At 42.9% G+C, this 24000-nt stretch overlaps 1 protein-coding gene across 1 annotated transcript in view; it reads left to right on the top strand.

Annotated features, from left to right (window-relative positions):
* The window catches only part of LOC122814493 (vomeronasal type-2 receptor 26-like), an 86057-nt gene extending 62563 nt beyond the window's left edge, over positions 1–23494 (top strand). The window contains exon 4 of the mRNA XM_044087068.1: positions 22587–23494. Coding sequence (XP_043943003.1) covers positions 22587–23494 — 908 coding nt within the window. The remainder of the gene's footprint in view (positions 1–22586) is intronic.
* Positions 23495–24000: the final 506 nt, after the last annotated feature.

Genomic DNA, 24000 nt, shown 5'->3' with positions numbered 1-24000 from the left:
TGGCAAACCATTAAAGACTGAAGTCATAACATAATAGCATACATTTGATTGTCAGATGTCATATCCTGTGGAGCAGACCTGTGAATGCAACCTCATCTTTGCTGGGAACTAAATGTGTTTCAGCTAGATTCATAAAGTGACACTATTTTCTGGCCTTTGACCACCAGTGATGTGTGCCTTTGTGCAGATGTCTTGCTCTAAAAGGAGTTAGGTGTCTTACCCTGAAACCCATGTCAATGCAAGCCTACCTTGTCCTGTAGGATGCCAACATTTATGCAGTCACTGACACCTGCTTTGTAGCTGTGGAGAGCACACTAACCTTGCCAGGTTACTCATCCCATCATAAGGTTAGACCCTGATTGGAGGCCTCCAAAGCCACAGGAGGTGGAGTGTTGAACATTAGCATACACATACACACCTCCAGGCTGTCCAAACAGTATGACACATGGGAGACATCTCGAGTCAGTTAACAGTTGACAAAACACATACGCAAATCATAGCTAGCTACAGGCCTCCAACCATGACTATGGACACCCGCCACACATATTGGGACTTGCTGGAATCTGTCAGGATTCAATCATCTACCCTGCTCCTGGGTGACTTCAACTACCCAATCATAGTGTGCATGACCTATGCCACCTGAACATGAATGCACAGAGATTCCTTGGCTTTGTCAATGGCAATGCAGTGGATCAGCTGGTCAACACTCCTACAACAGGTGGAAATATCCTGTACCTGGTCCTAACCAACATGAGTAGCCACTGTAGCACTTCTAAAGTGTCATCATCCTTGATAAGATCTGACCACATAGCCATCACTGTTCAGGTCACCATCTCCCTTGCCCCTCTCCCCTTGTCAAGGTCAAACAAAATTAACTTTACACAAATGACTATAAATCTCTTCAGGTAGAAGTAGCTTTACACCCAATGTTTCATCAGTTGGAACTAGCAGTAGTGTCCAGGCTCACACCACGATACTATGTGGACACCTACATATCTGTATGGACCCAGCAATACCTGACAGGACAACATAATCTCCCTCAAGGTAGGGTAAACGTCTGTGGTGGACAGCAGCAATACATAAATACCATAATAGGTGGAAATAATTGCTAGACAGGGCCAAGAAGGAATAGGTGACTTATTGGAAGTGATATCACCTTGGTCTGCACAAGCAAGTAAGGTCACAGGTGAATTACCCTAAAGCTGTCTTTGAGTGCAAATTGGACACATCCACAAAGGCCAATCACTAGGCCTTCCACACGTGTCTGCAATACCAGAGGCAACACACAAATCTACTCTGTAGTGGTGGTCAATAACACCACATACACATATGGCTTAGATATAGGCAACTGGCTGCAGACAGGTGAAGTGTAAACATCACCTCCCTGTCCCCCCATCAGTAAACATGTGCATGTACAGCACCTGCCCTCCTCCCCTCATCATCGGGAAGCAGGTCTGTAATGCCCTCTCACAGCCAACACACAGAAGTCTCTATAGGCCTGATACCATCCCTGGCTGCATACTACATGAACACAGGCATGGGATCTCAATCCATTCCGCACTGTAGTCAACCAAAGCCTGAGCACCACTGTCATCCCTTCTGCACAGAGGACAACCACTGTCATCCCTACACACAAAGGCGGAGCAATCCACTGACCCAGCCAATCATATGCACATCAGCCTAACTAGCCTGCTCTGCAAGGGCATGGAAGGCAATATCAAGGACATTATGAACAGGGACATTGGCAACATCAAAATGCCTGAGCCCACACAGCATGGTATTGTCAGATGGAGATCAGGCCTGTTAAACCTGGTTGACCTCTCTGAAATGGTCAACAAACACAAGTACAAGGAGAAGATGGTGAACAGATACTTACAAGTTGGCCACTGTCTTACATTCCCTTACTGATGTAAGCATCCCTCAAGAGGCCCTCATCCAATTAATGACTGGTGCAAGAAGCATTTCTGCAAGCTAAATGCCAGGAGAGGCATCATTTTCCCTGATGTGGCAGATGTCATTCACACTAATTATCACAGTAATAATGTACTGAGCATGCAATCAGGTGTGAGGTGACTCATGCACCAAGGTTGGTAGCAACCTGACAGTTTCCCACCATGTGGGCACCATTGTATGGAAGGCAGTCTACATGGCCCACCTCACAAATATGGGTATGTCATCCAGGAATCAGGAGGCCATGACATCCCTATACTCCACCCTTATCAGACGCATTACCAAGTGCAATGGTTCCTTTGACATGTACCTTGCCAAGCAAATGCAACAGTTGCAGAGAACACAGAGGTTCCTGACTAGACAAATCCAAGGTTTGTAAACCCTATCCAATACAGGTAGGCTGAAATCCCTGCCCCTGTACTCAGTTTCATACAGACTGATCATAGGTGACCTGTGTCTGGCATACAAGGCCATTTTCAAACCAACATTGATGGCGTTTCTGCATATCTGTAAGACAAACCCCACTCATGCATCATGCACACAAGACCTTCACCTGGACTGTGACATGTATAGGACTTCTTGGCAGGATAGTGAACTGTCCCACACAATACACTGTCTGTAAAATACACTCCCTCCCCATGTCTAGCAGAGTATGTGTATAGCCTTCTTGAAGAAGAAGCTGAACAACTGCATGGAAAATGGATGGGACACCCCTAGGATCCTGCAGGTGTACCAGCTGGACAGGAGAAACACATGCTGGCTTGGAAAGAACATGGGCAAAAGTCTGGGCCAGGCTTATGAGGGCATCAGGGCCTATCATCTTATGAGGCTATGAACATAGTACTTTACATGTTTCCTGTATGTATTGCAGACTGACTTGCAATGTTGTCTGAAATTAATCCCTGTGAGTCTGAACTGTGTAGATACTGCAGTGATAGTGTATAGTTTTGTCCCTTTATCAGTTATCACATATGATTTCACCTTGTCATTGTGTGTGGTCTGTATAGCAGTAAGTCAGCTCTTACAGTACATGCATATGCACTTGGTGACACTGTATAGCTCACTCCAACAGCCATGGTCTTGGCAACAATTACCATTCTGCTACTAGGCCCATCACATGGTAAGATTTGTCACCTTTTGTTGTGGGCCTTACAGTAGCAGTGAAAGAGATGGAATGCAGCAGGCAGAACTACCATATGGTCTTCCCTGGAAGGCCCATATGAGTCACAGCTGTGCCAGACTTTACCAGGAGTGTGTGTGTGTGTGTGTGTGTGTGTGTGTGTGTGTGTGTGTGTTTGTGTGTGTGTGTGTGTGTGTGTGTGTGTGTGTGTGTGTGTGTGTGTGTGTGTGTGTGTGTGTGTGTGTGTGTGTGTCAGAAAACATAATACTGCATGGTATTGATTCATATGTGTTGTCTTCCCCTCGCAGGTGAACATAGGGGTTGGTATCCCTCTCCCTCACAACCTGATGTCAGTGTCTTAGCAGACTCCCATGATAATGGTGGTCATAGTGAGGCACAGGTGGGGTTGTTGGTGCCTGAATCCATGCCATTGCTTGGTATCCCACTTTCATCCACCATGTCCCCGCAGATAGTCAGCATGCCCACACATACCCAGTTCCCAGCAGCTGCAGATAATGGATAGGTTAAGGGTGGTGGCATGGAACAGGCTAGTGTGTTGAGTATGGTGTGTATGAGTGTAGACACCAGCCATAGGCAGAGAGCAGGCAAGGCCACACACAGGCAGATGGACAGGTGTGCTCAACAGAGGACTGCTGCCCATCAAGCCCCTGTCACAAGTGCCACAGCAGGTGTCACCAGATGCAAGTTACATCCCATCATGGAGGCACAGGTGCGTACTGACTGCAACACCAGACAGATACTCAGGGTCATGAATGCAGAGCTCCCTGCCATGTATGACAACCTAGATGGCATTTGTGATGCCATACATCATCTGGCTGATGTTGTGGATAGACAGTGGGGGTGAGACATTGTCACTGCTTGACCATGCACTGTCAGCATGTACTGAGAATAGGGCATCAGCCAGGTGGATGTAGGTCAGCAACATGATAAGCTGTGAGCCCATGTGGCCATGCACATTCACGGTACTGTAGTGGCAGTACCAACAGCACTACTAAAGAGTGGATGCTGTCCACACAACACTGGAGCAGGCCATAGGCATGTTGCCCTGGCCAGTCTCATCAGGAAAGCAGATCCAGCAGACAGCATCATCAGTTAGCAGTACTGCATCTGTCCTTGGGCCTGGTGGTGCCAGTGATACTCCTGGCAGAAACAGTTACAGCATCCCTTCTGGGAGATGGTGAACCATACATCCTGCAATGTACAGTTGACAGCTGTCCAACATAGCCCTGTGTCGGCCATCCACATCACTTGATGGTGTGCAGATAAGCACTCACACATCCCTATCACAGGCCAGACACCACCAGACATGCACAGCTCCTCTGCACTGCTCAGTTGAACATCACCCTCCAGACACACACACACACACACACACACACACACACACACACACACACACACACACACACACACACACACACACACACACACACACACACACACAATGTCAGCCATATGGCCCAGCTTAGGCATCTGGCAATCCAACACCACACTCTGTGCATGTGATGATACTTGTGCCACAACCCTGTTGTTATCCATAACATTGATGCACAGACATGCTCATTTGGTTCTGATCCACAGGGTGACTATAGTACAGTGTAGCAATGTCATGCTGTGTAAGGTGCTGTCTGCTGGCATCAATTATGAGTACACATTGAGGTGTATGTACCTTGTTAGCCATGATGCACTATTGCTGTTAGTACTTCTGACTGACTGTAGTGTCACATACTGTATTCAGGTTGTGTTCCAGGTGTCTGTGTGTCTGCAGGCTGTGGGCCTGCAGACAGCAGCAATGATGAGTAAGGCAGACTGGAAATACAGTGACCTTTTTATAGCCAAGGTACAGTTGTATATGTACATGTTTACCAGATGTGCTTACATGCAACAGTGTGTGAGGGGCAATTGTGCCAGACAGTGTGACCTTGCATACATACCCTTGACACAGCCACCTAGCCTTCATACATGTCACCTGTGTGTTCTGTAGGACCACAGGCTCACACATACAGAGGAGGTTACTTGCGTACTGACACTAGGTCCCTCACAAGCTTAGCCATTACTTTCACTGCAACAGATTCAGCTATCAGCACCTGTTGCCCCTGCCATTTCTGTCACAGCCACTCAACCATCATGCAGTTGATGAGGGTATGCCTAGTACTGTGTATGACATGTTTGGGGTATGTATTCTTGACACAGGTCAGCCTGTGTTAGTCTAATCTGACAATCACCAGCATGTGTGTCTGCTATCTCATATGCTTGTCTGGCCTGTCATGCTGGTAGTGCACACAAAGTCATAGTCCTGTATATGAGGCAGCTGATGAGGGGCTGAGCACAGCACAGCCCTTAACTGCACAATATTATGAACAATAGCACAAGATACATAAAACAGATAGCACAGTGGTACTGCAGTGTGGCAGTGTTTGCCACTACTATTGAAATGGGTAACAATTGCAGGGGCTGTCAGCATTGCCAATGGTGGGTTCAGAGGCCCTTAACATACATGTTAGAGCCATCTCTCTCTCTCTCTCTCTCACACACACACACACACACACACACACACACACACACATGCACACCACTGCATAGGCATATGCATTGAGACACACATGCAGATGGAGGTGACACTTATCAGAGTAGATGACCCATCCATCTATTAATGTACACTACACAGTGATATGACCATTGCACCACAGTGGCTTGGTTTTAGAAACTGTGTAATCGTGATTGTGCCGTGGATGACATCTGTATGGGTTGACACAAGGTTGGCAACGGGAGAGTTCACAGGGTGGAAGAGGCACACAAAATTGTATAGCCATTAAATACATACAATGAAGACAGCCACAGGGGCTGTGCATACAGAAACACATGCACAGTTGCGAATAGACATATTAATAAGCCTATGCATCCACTTGTATGCATTATAGTGCTACGTACACATGACATGCTCCACACAGATATGCCTGGGACATAACACAAAACATCTTACAACAGGTAATCTTGTTAATGCCTTCGTGGATGGTGGGATAACCCACCAGATAGTGATAGGTCTCATACTACTCCTACAAACCTGCACAAGTGTTAGAGTGGCAGACTTTGGATCAGCATGATATATCAGTCAGGTATGATGTCTGATGCTGGCATGTGTGTCAGTATGGTAACTGACATATTTGGCAATGTTGTCACATATATGCTCATTGTCAGGGGACACAGACCACATATAGGTTGCAAATGTGGATATCCCATGTACATTTGTACAGATTACTGGTATGGGCTGTATAGTGTTACATGGTGCACGTGCGGCAGATGCCATTAACAGGATATTTAAAGTAATGTCATGGGTAGGGGGTCAACAGGCCTTAAAGTGGTATAACCTACACACAACAATCACAAGAGATTTGCTTCACACACACTCTACTATAGTTGTCAGTATTGAGATTACAACTCCTACCTATCTAAGCATTTCCACTATAGTATTGCACAGTTATTGCATACACCACAGAGCTTAGAGGGCTGACAAGTATATACAGGTCTAGCTAAGGTGAATGATATCAGCAGACCTTGTAAAGTATGACAGTGGGACATGTACTGGGTGGTACATGCCTCAAAATGCTATAACCCACACCCCAGAGGATATGATTCTCACCCAAACACATGCACACATGCCCACACATACAGATAATGTCAGTCTCACATACAAACACACACACACACACACACACACACACACACACACACACACACACACACACACACACACACACACACACACACACCTGCAATATCACAGATGCCAGTTTTGAGTTTAGAACCCCTACCTATCGAGTTATGTGTCCTACAGTTTTACTCAGCTATCACATGCATGACGGAGCTTATAGAAATTAATCGTGTCACAAGGTATGTCTAAGGTGATTACATCAAGAGCCTTTTTAAAGTATGGCAATGGGAAATGTCTGGGTGGGAATGGCATCAAAATCCATTACTCTACAAACACACACACTTACAAACACCTTCACACACACACACACATGTGGCACAACTGAGTATATAACCCCTGCCTATCTAGTTATCTTTACTATACTGTTACTTAGTTATTTCACATGCTACAGAGCTTATAGGGTTGAGTGCTGTCCAAAGGTACTTCTAAGGGCAATGACAGTGGCAGGACTGCTAAAGTTGGGCACTGGGAAGCGTGTGTGGGAAAGTCCTCAAAATACTTCAGCCTACAAACATGCAAACTCTTGTACATGCACACACACACACATATTTGCCAGACCTAAGAATAGAACCCCTGCCTATCTAGTTATTTGTACTATGGTGTTAAGCAGTTATCACACATGCTACAGAGCTTACAGGGCTGACAAGTGCACAAAGGTACTTCTAAGGTAAATTACATCAGCAGGACTGCTAAATTTGGGCACTGGGATGTGTACTGGGTGGGAAAGTCCTCAAAATGCTTCAGCCTACAAACATACACACTTACAAATTCTTGTACAAGCACTTCAAGCACTGTCCACACACACACACACACACACACACACACACACACACACACACACACACACACACACACACACACGCAGATTTGCCAGACCTGAGAAAAAAACCCTGCCTATCTAGTTATTTGTACTATAGTGTTACACAGTTATCACATGTGGTACAAAGCTTATAGGGCTAGTAACTGCCCAAAGATGCTTCTAAGGTGAATGACATCAGTTGGTCACTGGGATGTGTATTGGGTGGGAAAGTCCTCACAATACATTAGCCTACAAACATACATACTTCTACACACACATACACACACACACACACACACACACACACACACACACACACACACACACACACACACACACACACACACACACACACACACACACACACACACACACACATACATACACACACACACGTACACTTTTGCCAGAACTAGGAATAGAACCCCTGCCTATCTAGTTATTTGTACTAGTGTTATGCAGTTATTGCATGTGCTACAGAGCTTATAGGGCTGACAAGAGCCCAAAGGTGATTCTAAGGTGAATGACATCAGCGGGACTGTTAAAGTCTGGCACTGGGATGTGTACAGGGTGTGAAAGTCCTCAAAATACATCAGCCTCCATACATACACAGTTACACACATTTGCCTGCACTAGGAAGAGAACCCCTGCCTATCTAGTTATTTAGATTACACTATTACATAGTTATTGCACACGCCATGAAGCTTATAGGGCTGAGGCTGTGCAAAGGTACTTTTAAGTGGAATGACATCAGCAGGACTGCTAAAGTGGGGCACTGAGAAGGGTACTGTGTGGGAATGGCCTAAAACTGTTTTACCTACAAACAAATACACACACACTCACTCTCACACACACTTACATTTGCCAAGACTGACATTAGAACCCCTATCTATCTAGTTGTTTTTACTATAGTGTTACACAGTTATCACACATGCTACAGAGATTATAAGGCTGATAGGTGTCCAATGGTACTTCTAAGGTGATCTTGAGAGTTAGGGCAATGTGAAGTGCACTGATTGGAAACAGCCTCCTAATACTCAGACCTACAGACACACACACACACACACACACACACACACACACACACACACACACACACACACACACACACACACACACACACACAGACAGGTGATGTGATATAACCTTCACCTCAGTACTGTTACACAATAAAGCTCACCTTCATGCTGGGTCGTGCGACTGGTTACAACTGGTATGCCACTGTCTGCAGCAGGCCATCACTCTATGCCATTCGGGGTAACTGTGTGTGTGACTCATTCTGTGTGGGTCCCCCTGTGTCTCTCTGTCTATCACTGTCTGTCTCGCTCTTCCCCACATCTATGTGTGTGCATGCTTGACATATTATTTGTTGTTGCCCATATATATGTTTGTGTATCACATGCAACAGATGCAGATATATCAAATATGGGCCACCTACAGCTAGCTGAAGATAATCCTGTCTGATGGGTGTGTGTAGGAACAGTTAAGGTGTATATAGCTGTCTGTATGCAAAGACATATATACACAATACAGTTACATAGTCCGATGTGGGTTCCAACATGGCCTGGGATTCTGTAAGTGTAGGAGCATGCCCAGTGCGATCTCCACAAGTGAGAGTGGGACTCCATTCCAGACATAGGTGTACTCCAGTTCGGGGCTTTGTGTGCTACAGCCATACCTCTCAAAAGTAAACAGGACTTTCCTATGAGGTACTGGGTTTGTTTTAGCAGACATTTTCTGATATATCTGAAGTCTGACACTGCAATGTATTGTGTCATTACCTAGTGACAGACATCCTCAGATTATCACAGTGCTTGACCAGAAGAATACAAGATGTATGATGCACAGACCAATATTATGAGCCCAGCTATACATTCTTGTCCAAAAAGGCTAGCTGAGAGGTGTGGCTACAGCCGGTTGACTGATGCAACTGTGTAAATGGTCCATCAACTTTGTGATATACTGGCTGGGGATCTCCTGCTTGTGTGGTATTCCTCTTACCTGACAAGTCATATCCTGGTGTGGCCATACCTCTCAACTGTACATTTTTGGTAGATTGTTCAGGTACGTATTTGCCTAGAAGTTTTATCTGTTTTTATGCCAAGTTAGTTGCATATAATTGAAGACTGGTGTTACAAAATAATGACAGACATTTGTGTTTCAGACTTTATAAACTTCACACAATTTCTGCTAATACAAAACCCCTTATTCTACCAACTTTCTCAGCATGCAAGGGCAATATTTACAATACGTGCCTATCATTGTGCCTTTGTCCCACTTTTATTTATGACCTTGCCCATATGTCTTGCTGTTAGAGGTTGGCAGGTATTGGGTGTGGGTACAGAGTACATTCTACTGTGCAGAAATGTCCATTATTTGTGTAGTTTATCCCACATAGCACTACGACTTCCAGGTATGTCAGTGGCAGAGCAGTACAGAGTAATGTGGTGAACCACTGACAGTTGTCTTTAGGTTGGTAGTTTGCTATGATGCTAATAGGATATTGGCCCTGAAGCCCTTATACCCCATGCAGATGAGAGTGTAGCGATGTTAAGTCATGTTAGCACACAGAGCCCCTGTCAAGCAGGGACACAGGTGGGATCACAGGACCATATTTTGTGTTTCCTGTGCACATATACAGGGAGCAATTCACTAGGGGTATTGAGGCACTTGGCTTGCTGTTGACAGGAAGTGTATTCCACAGATGGACAAGTGTGTGGTATATGTCTCTGTCATACCGACAAGCCGTACTGATATCACAGCCCAGGTTGATGCTGCGTCTACAGGTTGATGGAGTGGGTCTTGAGTTCCAGATGTGCAACAGTCCCATCAAGGCAGGGTCTGGATTGCTTTGTATGCCAGACAGGGTTCACCTCAGCAGAGTATGTATGGAATGGAGTAGAAGGATAGTACTGTTAGTCTATCTGTGTAGAGTAGGTGTTTGGAGTTTGGGGTAAGGCCTTAGTGTTTGCAAGGCCCTGGTGTGTGGAGTCCACATGGTCTGTGGTGTGTATGTTTGTGGTGTTCTCATGTGATTTTCATAGGTTCATAGGTTCATACTAGGCTATCTGCCCGAGGGCATTTACAACTGCCCCAGGTTTGTCTTTTACGCTTGACTTCGGTATGGGGGGGAATTATACTATTTTGCTGTGCCTCTGTTGAGAGTTGTGACAGGTAATCCCTGGGGGGGTATGGGTAGATCTGCCATCCATCATCAAAGATTTCTGAACAAGGCCAGCGAGAACCAGGCCTCACATATACCGTGGATTTTTATTCCACATAGGGAGTCTTTGTTGGTGGAATCTTCCTCCAGCAGCACTATCCCTTAGCCAGCAGCCAGAGGCCTGTCTCCGCCTTGTAGGTTGGACGGATTGGCTCTTTTGGATCTGGATTTATGAGGTCAATTTGGGTTTGATATGGCCTTTGTATGTTAGGGGTAGGTCTGTGCTGAGCAGCGTGTGTTTACTCTGAGCAGCTGTGATTCTCTCGAATAGAGCTGGAGTTCTGAGCAGTCGGCAGCATATCCTTTGAGTTTGGGAACTTTTTAGGCCTTTTGGTGAGGGCTTTGTGTCCATCAGAGCTGCTTCAAGTATGTCGGGATATCAATCATTGATGGTGATGAGGATGATGATAGGGAGACTGATGAGTGATGAGACTAGGAGACTATGACCTCCTTGATCTAGAAGGAATCCCTTCTATGATCAGGTGGGCAAATGGAGACTACTAAGGGGAATGACAGACTACTATCAACCTGGGTCCCCAGACTACTATCAACTTCTTCCCAGTCCCCTGAACTAACCTTCTTTTCTTGGTAGTTATACCTATACTTTTTTCTTTGCAAATTGTTTTGTTTTTGAAGAGGGTATGACTATGCATTTTTTAGTTTTTAACTTTTAGGGCATCCTGTTGGTTACCAGTTATCCGTTTCTGTGAGACCCTTCTGAAGGATGTTCTGTGTGGGCTTTAGTTATAGGCGTCATCATACTGCAGTCATCACCAGACTAACCTCCAATGTTTGTTTGTACCCTGTGTTAGCTTCGAAAACAGTAAGTAGACCAAGACTGGGCCCAGTGGTACTGACCTTGTGACAGGCTTTGAGTTGTGACAGGCTTTGAGTCTGACATGGCTGCAACTCTGACCACTCAGGTTCTCGGTGTCATGTAAGGTGATGACAATTCAGCTGATGTAAGCTATTGAGTTTTAGGCTGATGTATGAGGGGTTAAGGTCAAAGGGGTTTTGTATTATCGAGTAGCTGTATGGACTGCGTTTAGCTGCTTATGGACACCTTTTCCCTTTCAAAAGGTTTGGATCCTGTTGAGGCAAGATCTGCAAGTTTAAAAGGATCTGCAATTAGGATCCAAAGTCTGCAAAAAATGGATGTCTTTAAATCCCCTCCCCATGTCTTTCCATGAGATTGGAGGGCTGATCCTCTCCATGGCTTTACAGATAAGGCTTGCTTCGGGTTAAGGCAATTAAATTGTAAGTGACCACAGTTGCAGCCTTTTACACCCCTGACCATATGTGCAGTCGCCCTCCTGGGTACATATCAGAGTCCCAGCTGTGGATTTAATTTTCGTAGCTGTCGCAGACACATTGTGCCGACACCGCTGTAAATGGGGGGCTGGTTCCGGGAGCATTGGTCCAGGCAGTGTGTGGGGGGGTTGAGATGTTTGTTCTCCTTGCCGTGGAGATGTTTGGGTCCTCTCAATGCGCAATCACTGGAATTGTCAGCTTTTATGGGAGGGTGCACTAGTGCAGTGTCAGGCCCAGCCATTATGAAAAGTTGGCTTATCAGATTGTCTCACAGTCTTCCTTGATTTTTTCTAACCTGCATATCTCCTTAGGCCTTATTTGAGTCTTCTTACCTTTAGCTATTAGTCTCTCAATATTTGTCTTTTTATTTTTTAGCTAGCTTTATGATTGTTAATGGTTTTTTTTGCTTTAGAGTTTTACCTTGCTAAGGATTTTATTATGATCTTGGTGTCTTTTCTTTTGTTTTTTGTTTTGTTTTTTGTCTTGTAGTCTGGTTTGGATTTTGCTGTTGAGTTTGTTTTACAAAGAGTCTTGTGTTTGATTGGGCGTATTTGGTATCTTTTGCCCCATTGGGATTTGGCTGGTAGACTAGTCAGAGCAGTGATGCAGTGCGGAATGTAGTGTTTTTTCAGTCATTCAGACAGGAGACCTAGAATTCTCTGGGAAGTGTGAGGCCGGCTTGTAGTGTTCTTTTACTTTAGTCTCTCTTCAGGTGGGTTCTTTGAGGTCCTCTTTTTTAGTTAGTCGAGGGGTGGGTGATTCAGTGAGGGGTATGGGTTGTGTTGAACGATGTGCCAGTTTGGTATGATGATGCTGATGAACATTTGTATGTTTTTCTCTTGTGTGATGATGACTTCAGTGTGTTTTTCCATTTGAGTGGGGATGGTGACTAGCCTGTGGGCTAGGTTTTAGTTTGTGAAGAAGAGTTTCCCAGTTTATATTAGGGGTGCTTGAAGTCACTAGTATGACAGTTAGTGGTGAGTAAATTCCTCTAGTGTATGGCCTGAGATTTCCATTGTTTGGGTTTTGTTTTGTTGCAGACCTCCACTTACATGGGTGTGTGTTGTGTATTTGCAGGTGATGTTTACTGACTCCTTACACTGCATGGCACCTATGTTACTGCACAATTTGTTCTGGTGTGCACATTCTCCATTTATCTGGCCAGTCGTTTGCCTTCCCCTTATGTGCGTCTCTTTGTCCTTCTGCAGTCCAGTCACAGGTTTTGGCCACAGTGGCTGCTGTTATGTATTTGTAACTCTGATGCAGGCAGGGTACATGCCATAACATCACACACAGGGATGTGGACTTCACACCTCTAAATGTACCTGTTTAGCAAGTTGTCCATCATTGAACCACTCCATTTGTTGTGGTTCTTAGACGGTTTGTGTTGCTATATTTTATTATGAGGCTACATGTGGGCCTAGCTGTCATACCATTACAGACTGACATCTGAATAGGCCCAGATATGACAGTCAGACAAAGGCCCACACATGGGGACAGGGTGTTAATCATGTTCTGCCAAACAAAGACAGTTGGGAGGCTGCTTTGGTAATTGCTTGTTTGCTCTTATGAGTTTGACATCTGCTTCCCCACTGTCTGCCATTGCTGTTTTGACATGACCCTTTCTTGTTTTGCAAATTGCTGACAGGCAAATGCAATGTTAGGACAAGCGAAACAGATACACAAGGCATACTTGTGCTTCTTCTGTGATAACCTGTGTCATTCCAGGGATATGGCAGTTGGCCAGTGACATGTTGTAAGTGCTGACACAGAAAGGTGGCAGCCTTTTATACACTAGCAGTACACTGACCTTCAGGTACCTGCTGTCCTACTAGGCACCATACCTCTCAACTTCTGAGAACCAGACATCTGGGTAAAGCCATAAGTGATTGAGGACAGAGGCCTAAATATAGGGACCATTGTTAAGTACTGGCCTTAAAAACCTAGAAAGGTGATTCAATAACAGGTTTTGCATTAGCATGCATGTTTCTATAGGGAATGCAGTCTGATACTACAATCTGTCATTATTTTCTGACCTTAGTCTTGTGTGATTTGCCAATGAATTGGCAGACAACCACTATTTCATGTTATACAGACCACAATTATGATGCAAACCTCTGGATGTTCTGGAATAGGTCTGTACAGTTGAGACGTATGGTAGGCACTGTGTAGGTTACTCCAAGCTGTGCACTGTCCATATATGTGGCCCCCTATCCATGACCTGTACAGATTTCCTGCATTAGCAGATATTGACATATCTACAGTGTGTACATCTCCTACCATAGATGTAGCTGACATGCATAATAGTTGGCACGGCAGTTCTTGGAACATGACTCTGTCAAAGACAGCACTGTACCTTGGTGACTACAACACAACAGCTGGGAGTAAGAATTGGCCAGATCCTGCAGTATTAACCACACATATACATAGCTCATAGACCCCTGCATATTGTGGACATGCAACAAATTATCATGTTGATTTGGACAGCCCTGGGAATGTGTGGTCTGCTGCTATTTCCCTGCAAACATACAGGTTACTGCATTTCTATGGGAATATGTGTGTGTGGGGGGCACACCTGTCAACTGTACAAATCTGTACAGTCTGTGCTGATATTTGCTTTACATTTTGGTTCCATTTAGCATAGTATTGTGCCCTGTCTTGGAGACTAGAGGCATATCACTAAAGACCACATGTCAGATTGTAATGGCATACATTTGAGTTTTAGAGTTCTTACCCTTCAGAGCCTTACTTCAACTGCAAGACCTCCTGTGCTATCACTGTGTAAGTCTGTAGGGGGGTATTTCATCATTGTTGCCATTTGTGGGCCTTTGCTAAACATTCCTTTATGGTTTTCTACAGCTGACGTGCTGGGTGAGGCTGAGGGGTGAGTATGGAACCCCCCCACACTGACATCCATGCCTGTGACCTATGACACCCCAGTTAGTCACCCCCCCCCACACACATATACTGCAGTGGGATTTTTCACCTTGGGTAATACTGCATAGTGTGGGGAGGCCAGTATTGGGCGAACATTTCCTGGTGCCCAACATAGCTGTCAGATGTCTGCTGCTATCCCAGTAGGCCACCGCATTTCCTTGCATGCATGCAGTGATACCATAGATATGCTACCAGAACATACTAATACATTCATTTATCATTAAGAAGACTGACTTACCTTGTGCCTGTGGTAGTTGTGAGGATGGTGATTGAGGGCTACCTATGTCAGATGCACCCAGTGCACTGTCTATACATGGTAGGTTTCAGGTAGTGTGATGTGGGTGTCATCCATTTTACTGTGTGTGCGAGTCAGAGAGAGGTGTCAGTCCCTGGGTCCCTAGAGTGTCAGTGTGTGTGCTATTCATTGCCTCTTTGCCAAGGTCAGGGCATACTGGGCACACCTCCATCTGCCCATAGGAGCTGGCTCAGGGGGTTCCTCCTCTGAGTCCCTCTGTGCCTGTGAGGACCTTGGCAATGGTGGGGGCTGTGTGGCCCTTCCCTGTGTTGTTCCTACTCCAGCTATTTCCATAGGATCATATTGTGTAGCATGGCACATACTATGAACATGTGTGCACATGTGGCTGAAGAGTACTGCAAGGTTCCACCAGATATGTCAAGGCAGTGGAACCATGACTTCAGCATCCCAAACACACGCTCTATAATGATTCTGGTTTGTACATGTGCCTCATTATGGTGTTCTTGAGTGCGTGTGTGTGCATTTCTGTTGAGTGTCATCATCCATGGCTCCAGTGCATAGCCAGCATCCCCCACCAGATGGTCATACAGGATGTCCCCCCTGACAAATCCCTGATAAAGCTGTGAGAAATGCCAGATGTGGGAGTCATTATAGCTTCCAGGGCTGCCAGCACACACATTCATAATAATGTCCTGGGCATTGCACATGACCTGGCAGTTAATGGAGTGAAAGCACTTACAGCTTAGTTAGACCAGGTGGTGCTTTGATGTGTATGTGCATGCAGTCTATGGCTCCCAGTACCTCCAGGTAGTCTGCTACATGGTGGAAGAGGTGCATATTGCTGGTTCTCTCCTCACGGGTACTGGGGAAGTAAATGTGTGCACCAGCATGTGGTAGCAAGGAATCCAGGAACAGGTGGAGTACCCTGGATGCAGATGCCTGTGAGACCCCCATGATGTCCCTAGTAGGTCTTTGGAAAGTACCTGTAGCTAGTATTCTTAAGGCTGCACATACCCTGGTATCCACTGGGATGGATTCCCCTCTGTTGGCTCTGGGCCTGAGGTGTGGCCTGCACAGCTCAATGAGTTGCTGCAGTATGTCCGTGCCCACCCTGTAGTGCCCTACTATCTCCAGATCATGTAGCCCCTGGTAGGTTACCCTGGGTCTATCCTCCTCACCACCCTCAGCCTCTAGCACATACTGATGTATCAAAGTGACAGCAGCCTGTAACACTTTGTCAGTTAAAATTCTCCTGAGTGTGTACACCAATAGTGCAGAGTTTGTGGGAAAAAACAGACTGAAAGGTGTTTGCACAGTTTATACAGTTGTGCTGCAAATGCTGCCTGCATGATTGGCTGACTATGATGCATTCCACCTGCCAGCTATATTATTTGTACTTGATTGCTTTTATTTTGCTATTTCCCTTTTTTTTTCCCCTTCCCATTTCCACCCCTTTTAAGCCTCAAGGCACTCCACATAAACCCGGTGCCCAAATGTAAACAGTTCTGTTATTTCCAGATTTTTTTTTGTTTGTTTGTTTTGTTTTAGACCTGGTGCATGCTGTGCAAACCCGTTTAGCTAAAGTAAACACTTTGCAGCAGAAACAGCCCTCCCATGGATGTGAACACTCTCTTCATTTCATGGAATAAGTCAATACAGCCTCAGACACACACCCTGCTTAGCTGTACTTAACTAAGCTCAAATAGGAGCTGTGGAGCTCCATTGTACTTACACAAAGCATAACACACCCCCTTTTCATGTCAGCTGCTTCTCCTGCTTAAACCACTCCCTTATAGCTCCTACACAGTTAGGTGCAACCAGAAAATGATCTCCCATTTAATGATTCAGTAATATTTGCTCATTTGCATACCCCACGGCCTTAGTCCTTGGTTACACCACTACACCACAGCTTTCCTCCTTAGCAACTAGTGTTACCTGTTACTGTTTTGATTCTACATGCTATACCCTATAATGGCAAAATGCAGATTTCACTTAAAATTGTATTTTCACAAATTTTTTTTTTTGGCACATTCCCATTTGTGCCATTGCCCTATGCTTAAACGGCCAAAATTGGCCAAAAAAACCTTTGATTTTTATATTTTTGCAACACGTTTCCATGCCAATGGCCATATTTATTAATATTTATTAATGGTTCTAATACATGCTTTACATTGAGCTATCATGCCTCAGTTTTGATTTTTGCAGAAATGTACTCGATTAATAACCAAATAGATTTCTGCTCCTCACACCGTCTGTCTGTTTACTGAACCACTAATTCACATCATTTGCATGGTTTTCACCAGCAAACAAGGTAACTAGCATTATTCAGTGGTGTCCAAGCCAGAATAGTGCTGGCAGGACTGTGCATGCCCCCAGCCTTGTTTACTAGGTCATTCGGCGGCCATATTCCGTGCAGGAGCTGCTGCACTATTCCCGCACATAAAAAATGATAATGTACCTAGAACTATCATTTAATAAAGAGAATAGGAGCCTAAATGGATGTAAAACAGGTTAAAAAACACAGAAATAACAAACAAGAATAAACAAATTATAACAAAGAACAAGAGAAACAATTAATAAAGGACAGAATACTTAAACATGAGAAATTGCATGAGAATAGTAAATTATGTTAAGCATAATAAAATATTTTTCTGGATATGTTGATAAAATTTAGATAGAAAGGAGAAAAGCATTCCATGACTTGCTGAGGTAGAATGTGGCTTCCACTACATGCATGTAAGCAACTATTGATTCCTAATGAAAGAAGACAGCCAGTTTAAAGCTTCAATCCAATAGAAAATCTCTTAACATAAGCCTTTTTTGCAGCAGGGAAGTCCCTCTGCACAATAAAACATATATCTATCTAGGTCTAGTTCAAAGTATCAAATTACCACTTCATCGAATCCCACATCCTCAAGAAGACATTGATGAAACTGCAGAATATCGAACACCTGGAACATCAAAAACTAACCCTGGGAAAACAACCATTAACCCAACATATCAAAACAAAACAGAACAAAAACAAATCAAATCAAATCAAACCCACAGATAGATATACCAACTCCAAAACTACACTTCAGTGGGGAAAGGGCAAAGTTCACCATGGTGGCCAAGTGGTTCTTTTTCTATGAAAAGTTTTCGATGTTCCAGTTGTTCAATGTTCTGTAGTTTTGGCAATGTCATCTCAATGATGTGGGATTCAATAAAGTAGTAAATCAATACTTTGAAGTAGACCCATCTATGTGTATGCATTTATAAGCACTGCAGCTGGACAACCATGAGAAAAAAGGAAGTCTGCAAAACTCCACTCTGTGAATCACTATAAGTGTTGTAATTGAAAAAGTGCCAACAAAGTTTACTCAAAGGTAAAGCATTAAAATAGTTGCAGTGCATTCAGTTGTGATCAACACTTTAAACCCGCAACCATTTCACCCATGACAAACCACTGTGAAGCCTGCAGTGATACAACCTCAAAGATTTCACCCAAAACAAACTGCTGGGAAGCCTACAATGCAATGGCAGATACAGAGGCGGGAAGGATGAGGAATCTGCTGCTGAACAAACACAAATATCAACAATCATTCAATAACAGTTTCTTTTAATGTTTTGAATATCTAGAAATGCAGATATGACTCAAACACTGAGCTGAGTAAAGCTAATAAATCTCTTACAGACATTATAGGCATAATGCAAACTCCAGAACTGTAGGTATTAAGTTTAGCCAACTATGATAATTCTTGCTTGTTTTGCTTGCCATTTTCCTGCTGTCCACACTATTTGGATAACTTTTTTTCTTGCGTTTTCACACCTTGTCTTACTCTATAGATTTTTCCTCCATCCTTTCAACATAGTATAACTAGGCATGACTACAGTGAAGTAAGTGAATGAAGCTAGGATTTGAATGCCAGATTTGAAATATTTTATGGTGAATTTTAGAGAGATTTTCCATTCTTTTCATCAAATGATGGCCTGAACAAAATTTTTGACTAAGGGAAAAATAAGTTGTGCCAAAAGCATAGTTTTCAAAGTTGATAAAATAGTATTTCACAATAAATTAAAAAGACAAATGCTTATAAAGATATATAAATCATAAGTGGGATAGTGCCTGCTGCACTAATTCTGCTGAAGTTAGATCAGAATGAATGTGAAAAAACATATAGTCCCAATCATATTATTTTACATTGCTGCTGTCATATAAAGAGCATGTCTCCTCATCTCTGTCCATAAAAGATAGCCACCTACTATGAACCCTTCTGATGTTAGACTAGGATAAATGCCACAGTAACATATTTCAACTCGATGATGTCAGAGATAATTATATACATACACACACACACACACACACACACACACACACACACACACACACATATATATATATATATATATATATGTGTGTATATATATATATATATATATGTATATATATATATATATATATATATATATGTAAGCTGTAACAGCCTAACAACCTTATGAGCACATCTCTAAGTACACCAGCTTTAGACTAGATGAGATGCAGGGCAGAACCTGAAGGTAAGGGCTCCTCTAGTAAGACTGTGTCAAAATTCCTTTATACAGCTGGTGTTTTGGTAGGCACCAAGCCTCCAACATGTCTGATGCTCTGTGATTCATTATCTACTTTATTTTTAAAAGGTTGTTACTTGTTAACTATTTTACTGTCATCCAGATGAGTTACATATGTGACCCCAGCACACACACACACACACACACACACACACACACACACACACACACACAAATACCCACGCAAATACATACACACACTTACACTGTTCGTGTCAAGCCAGGTCTATAATAAAAGCCAGGCACACACATATATGCACAAACATACATACATACATACAGACACATGCATGCAAGGACTAGTCACTCACACTGTGTGCTTATTTGCAGGCAAATTGGAGAAACACCAGATCATCTATTCATGTCTTTGGGGTGTTGGCAGAAAACAGAGCACCTGAATAAAACATGTACAAGAAGAGGAAGGGCATGCATACTCCACATATAAGAAACTACAGCCAAGAACACAACCAGAGAGCCAAGCACTGTGTCACAGCATCATCACTCTCCATACTAATGTGCTAGCGATTGATTCCTTTCACTTAAATCCTCCCCAAACCTTCTAAAATAGGCACTATGAACTTGTGAAAATATCCCTTCAATGCAGGACAAGCTGATCACGTGTGTGAAATAATTTCTGAGTGATATGAAGTCAAATGCCTGTCAATGTTTAATGACTGTAATCTTCAACAATTTACCAGAAAATTACAAATGTTTCAAGAGACAGACTAAAATATGAGGAAAAACGCAGTGGCAGACTGCAAAACTGGAGACATTTGTGAGCTCTGAATGTCTATTATAACCGTTATACTCAAAAAATAACCACAGTAACAAAACCTATTTTGCTTCTCACAAATACACATATTAATGCTAGAAAAACAGAGATTATTCTTGTATTCAAGCTTGTTTCACCCAAATACACATTAGTCCTGAAAGCTGGGATTATATCATTAAAGATCATGCATAATTGTTTCACCAATAGACAGCCTCCATGCCCACTACCTATAAAAAGTGATTGGTTTGACTCTGCCAAGATAAAAAAAAAATAGTTACATTCAAGTACTTTTGTTTCATAAAACATTGGTCATAGCATGTATTCCAGCTTCCTTCACCCAAATACACATTAGTTCTCCAAAACAGGAATTGCAGCAGTAAACAGCAAGCTTAATCATTACATCTAGAGATAGCCAGAATACTCATTCTCTACTTTAATTATCTGGCATGATCCTAACTGGATAAAACATAATCACATTACTATATGTTGACCTCACAGAAACAGTAGTCATAGCTTGTATTTCAGCTTACTTCACCCAAATGCACCTTAGTCCTACGAAGCCAGAATTACAACAAGAAGGAAGAGCATGGTCAACTATTCCACCAGCACCCATACCCACTGCCCACTCACTCTATCTGGTTTGACCCTACCAGGATAAAAGTAACTTTGTTTTGCAGAAATAGTAGCCACAGCTTGTATTCCAGGTTGATACACCCTAATACAGTACCCATTAGTCTTACAAAACAATAATTATAACACATTGAAGAGCAGAGTCAATCATTTTATCATTTCATCCCCAGACAGCCCCATTAAGGTTTAACCCTGCCAGGATTAAAAAAAAATAAAAACTTGAATGCTATAATGTGGAATTTGAAGAAAGAATCCTCATATCAAAGAAATTCAGTCATGCTTTGTTCAATTTTTCACACTAAACTGTGCTGTGAAGGAGATGTGCAAGGATAGCAAGATGAGGTAACAGTGACTTTAACAAATGCATACTTCAGTGTATTCCAAGAGCAGCACACAGCTACAGAATACTATAGCAGACAGATTCAGTGTAATGACTGTTGACATAGCAGTGTGAATTAAAATAAAAAGAGCTGAAAATAGTGCAAAACAATAGAATGACACAGAACAATTATAGTTGTAAGAGAGCAAGACATATTCTGCTTAATAACAGGATGAGGGTTGAATAGTGTCTTGAAATGAGTCATTATTGGTGACCTCTTTAACAACTTCCCTTCCCATGAGTTCAAAGGGTTCCTGCCTCAATTCATGTCAGTTAAAATTTAGATCCAAACAGTAGGTCTTACAGAATGTTCTACCTGCATGAAGTAGTGCATTACATCAAGAAGTAGTGGAAACCTTGTTCATGTGTGTGCACGTGTGTTTGTGCATGTTATGCTGTGAGTGCACCTTCACATGCACACATGTGTGGTAGGAAGCACACAACCATTGTTAATTTGTGTGTTCAGACATTTAATGTGCCACTTCTGCTGCTTTCCCCACAAACAAAAAAAAATGTTTAATTTTGTGCATATTTTTTCCCTTTAATGCTACGTTTTGTTACAGCTTTATAGCAAAACTATTACGTTTGGAACATTTTTCCAAATGGTTTTATATTGTTTACACTTTGCATTTTGCATGTTTTCTAGAGATAAAATGTTGATCTATGACATCTTTTCCACATTACTCATCTTTGGTTATAGGTTTTCTTTTACTAAACAAACACAATCTCAAACCTCTGTCTAAAAATGTAATTATTGTTTCCTTAAACCAATAGTTTATTTCTATATAAAGTTTCATTTGCTAATAATGTTTAAATGTCACTAGACAATTAGAATAAGTGTTTTATTTTCACAATATTATAACAAAATAAAACATACTTTACTTTTCACTAGATGCCATTGCATGCTTGAAATGTCCAGAAAATGAATGGTCCAATGGGAAGCAGAATAAGTGCATTCTGAAACAAGTAGAGTTCCTTTCATTTGATGATCCTCTAGGAATAGCTTTATCTTCCATTGCTGTCTTTTGCTGCTTAATAACATTGACAATATGTATAATTTTCTCAAAGAATAATAACACACCGATTGTAAAAGCCAACAATCGTGAACTTAGCTATGTTTTGCTTCTTACACTCATGATGTGTTTCCTCTGTTGCTTTATCTTCATTGGACGCCCTCAACCAATCAGCTGCATGCTACGTCAGGTTGCCTTTGGTGTGGTATTTTCATTTGCAGTTTCTTGTATTCTAACCAAGACTGTCATTGTCATTGTGGCATTTTCTGCCACAAAGCCAGGAAGCAAACTCAAAAAATGGGCAGAGCTCAAGATACATAATGTTATTATCATTTTCTGCACCGCTCTTCAGATCGGGATTTGCATTATTTGGTTGACAACATCTCCACCTTCTCCTGAACAGAATACAAAATCTGAGACTGAGAAGATCATTTTGGAGTGTAATGAGGGCTCAGGAACAGCATACTGGAGCATGATGGGATACATGGGAATTCTTGCTAGTGTTAGCCTAATTGTAGCATTTTTAGCGCGAAAACTGCCTGACAGTTTCAATGAAGCTAAATACATCACATTCAGCATGATTGTTGTCCTCAGTGTGTGGTTCTCATTTATCCCAGCCTATATGAGTACAAAAGGGAAGTACATGGTCGCAGTAGAGATTTTTGCAATCTTATCCTCTAGTTCTGGGATCCTGGGGTGCATATTTTTTCCAAAATGCTACATCATTCTTCTGAGGCCTGATATGAACACAAGGGAACATCTAATAGGCAAAAAAGTAAAGGACTAAATGAAAGGCATGCAGTGATAAATAAGAAATCAATTACTGGACATGTTTTTCTTTCTTTATTTTTCATTTATTAATCAGGGAACTGGGCTGGGAATGCACAGTGATGCAGCTGGTAGCATTGTCATCTCATAACAAGAGACCGACTGGATACCTTTTGCATGGCATTTGAAGGTCCTCCCAATACACGTTTCTCCTTGTACTCTATTTCTGAAGACATACACTAGGTGAACTGGCAACTTTAAATTATCCATAGGTATAAGAACTGTGTGTGTGTGTGTGTGTGTGTGTGTGTGTGTGTGTGTGTGTGTGTGTGTGTGTGTGTGTGTGTGTGTGTGTGTGTGTGTGTGTGTGTGTGTGTGTGTGTGTGTGTGTGTGTGTGTGTGTGTGTGTGTGTGTGTGTGTGTGATGAAGAAGAAAAGCTGAGCAATCTAACTCTATTCCCTAGTTCCCAACAGCTGTTCATAGAGTTGCTATATAACTTGACAGCATTAGATAGATGGAACTAG

This window comes from Protopterus annectens, chromosome 10.part0, assembly GCF_019279795.1.
Source record: "Protopterus annectens isolate FY-2018-M chromosome 10.part0, PAN1.0, whole genome shotgun sequence".
NCBI classification, from domain to species: domain Eukaryota; kingdom Metazoa; phylum Chordata; order Ceratodontiformes; family Protopteridae; genus Protopterus; species Protopterus annectens.
Note: the sequence above shows the minus strand (reverse complement) of the source record. Positions and strands in the feature narration are given on the sequence as shown.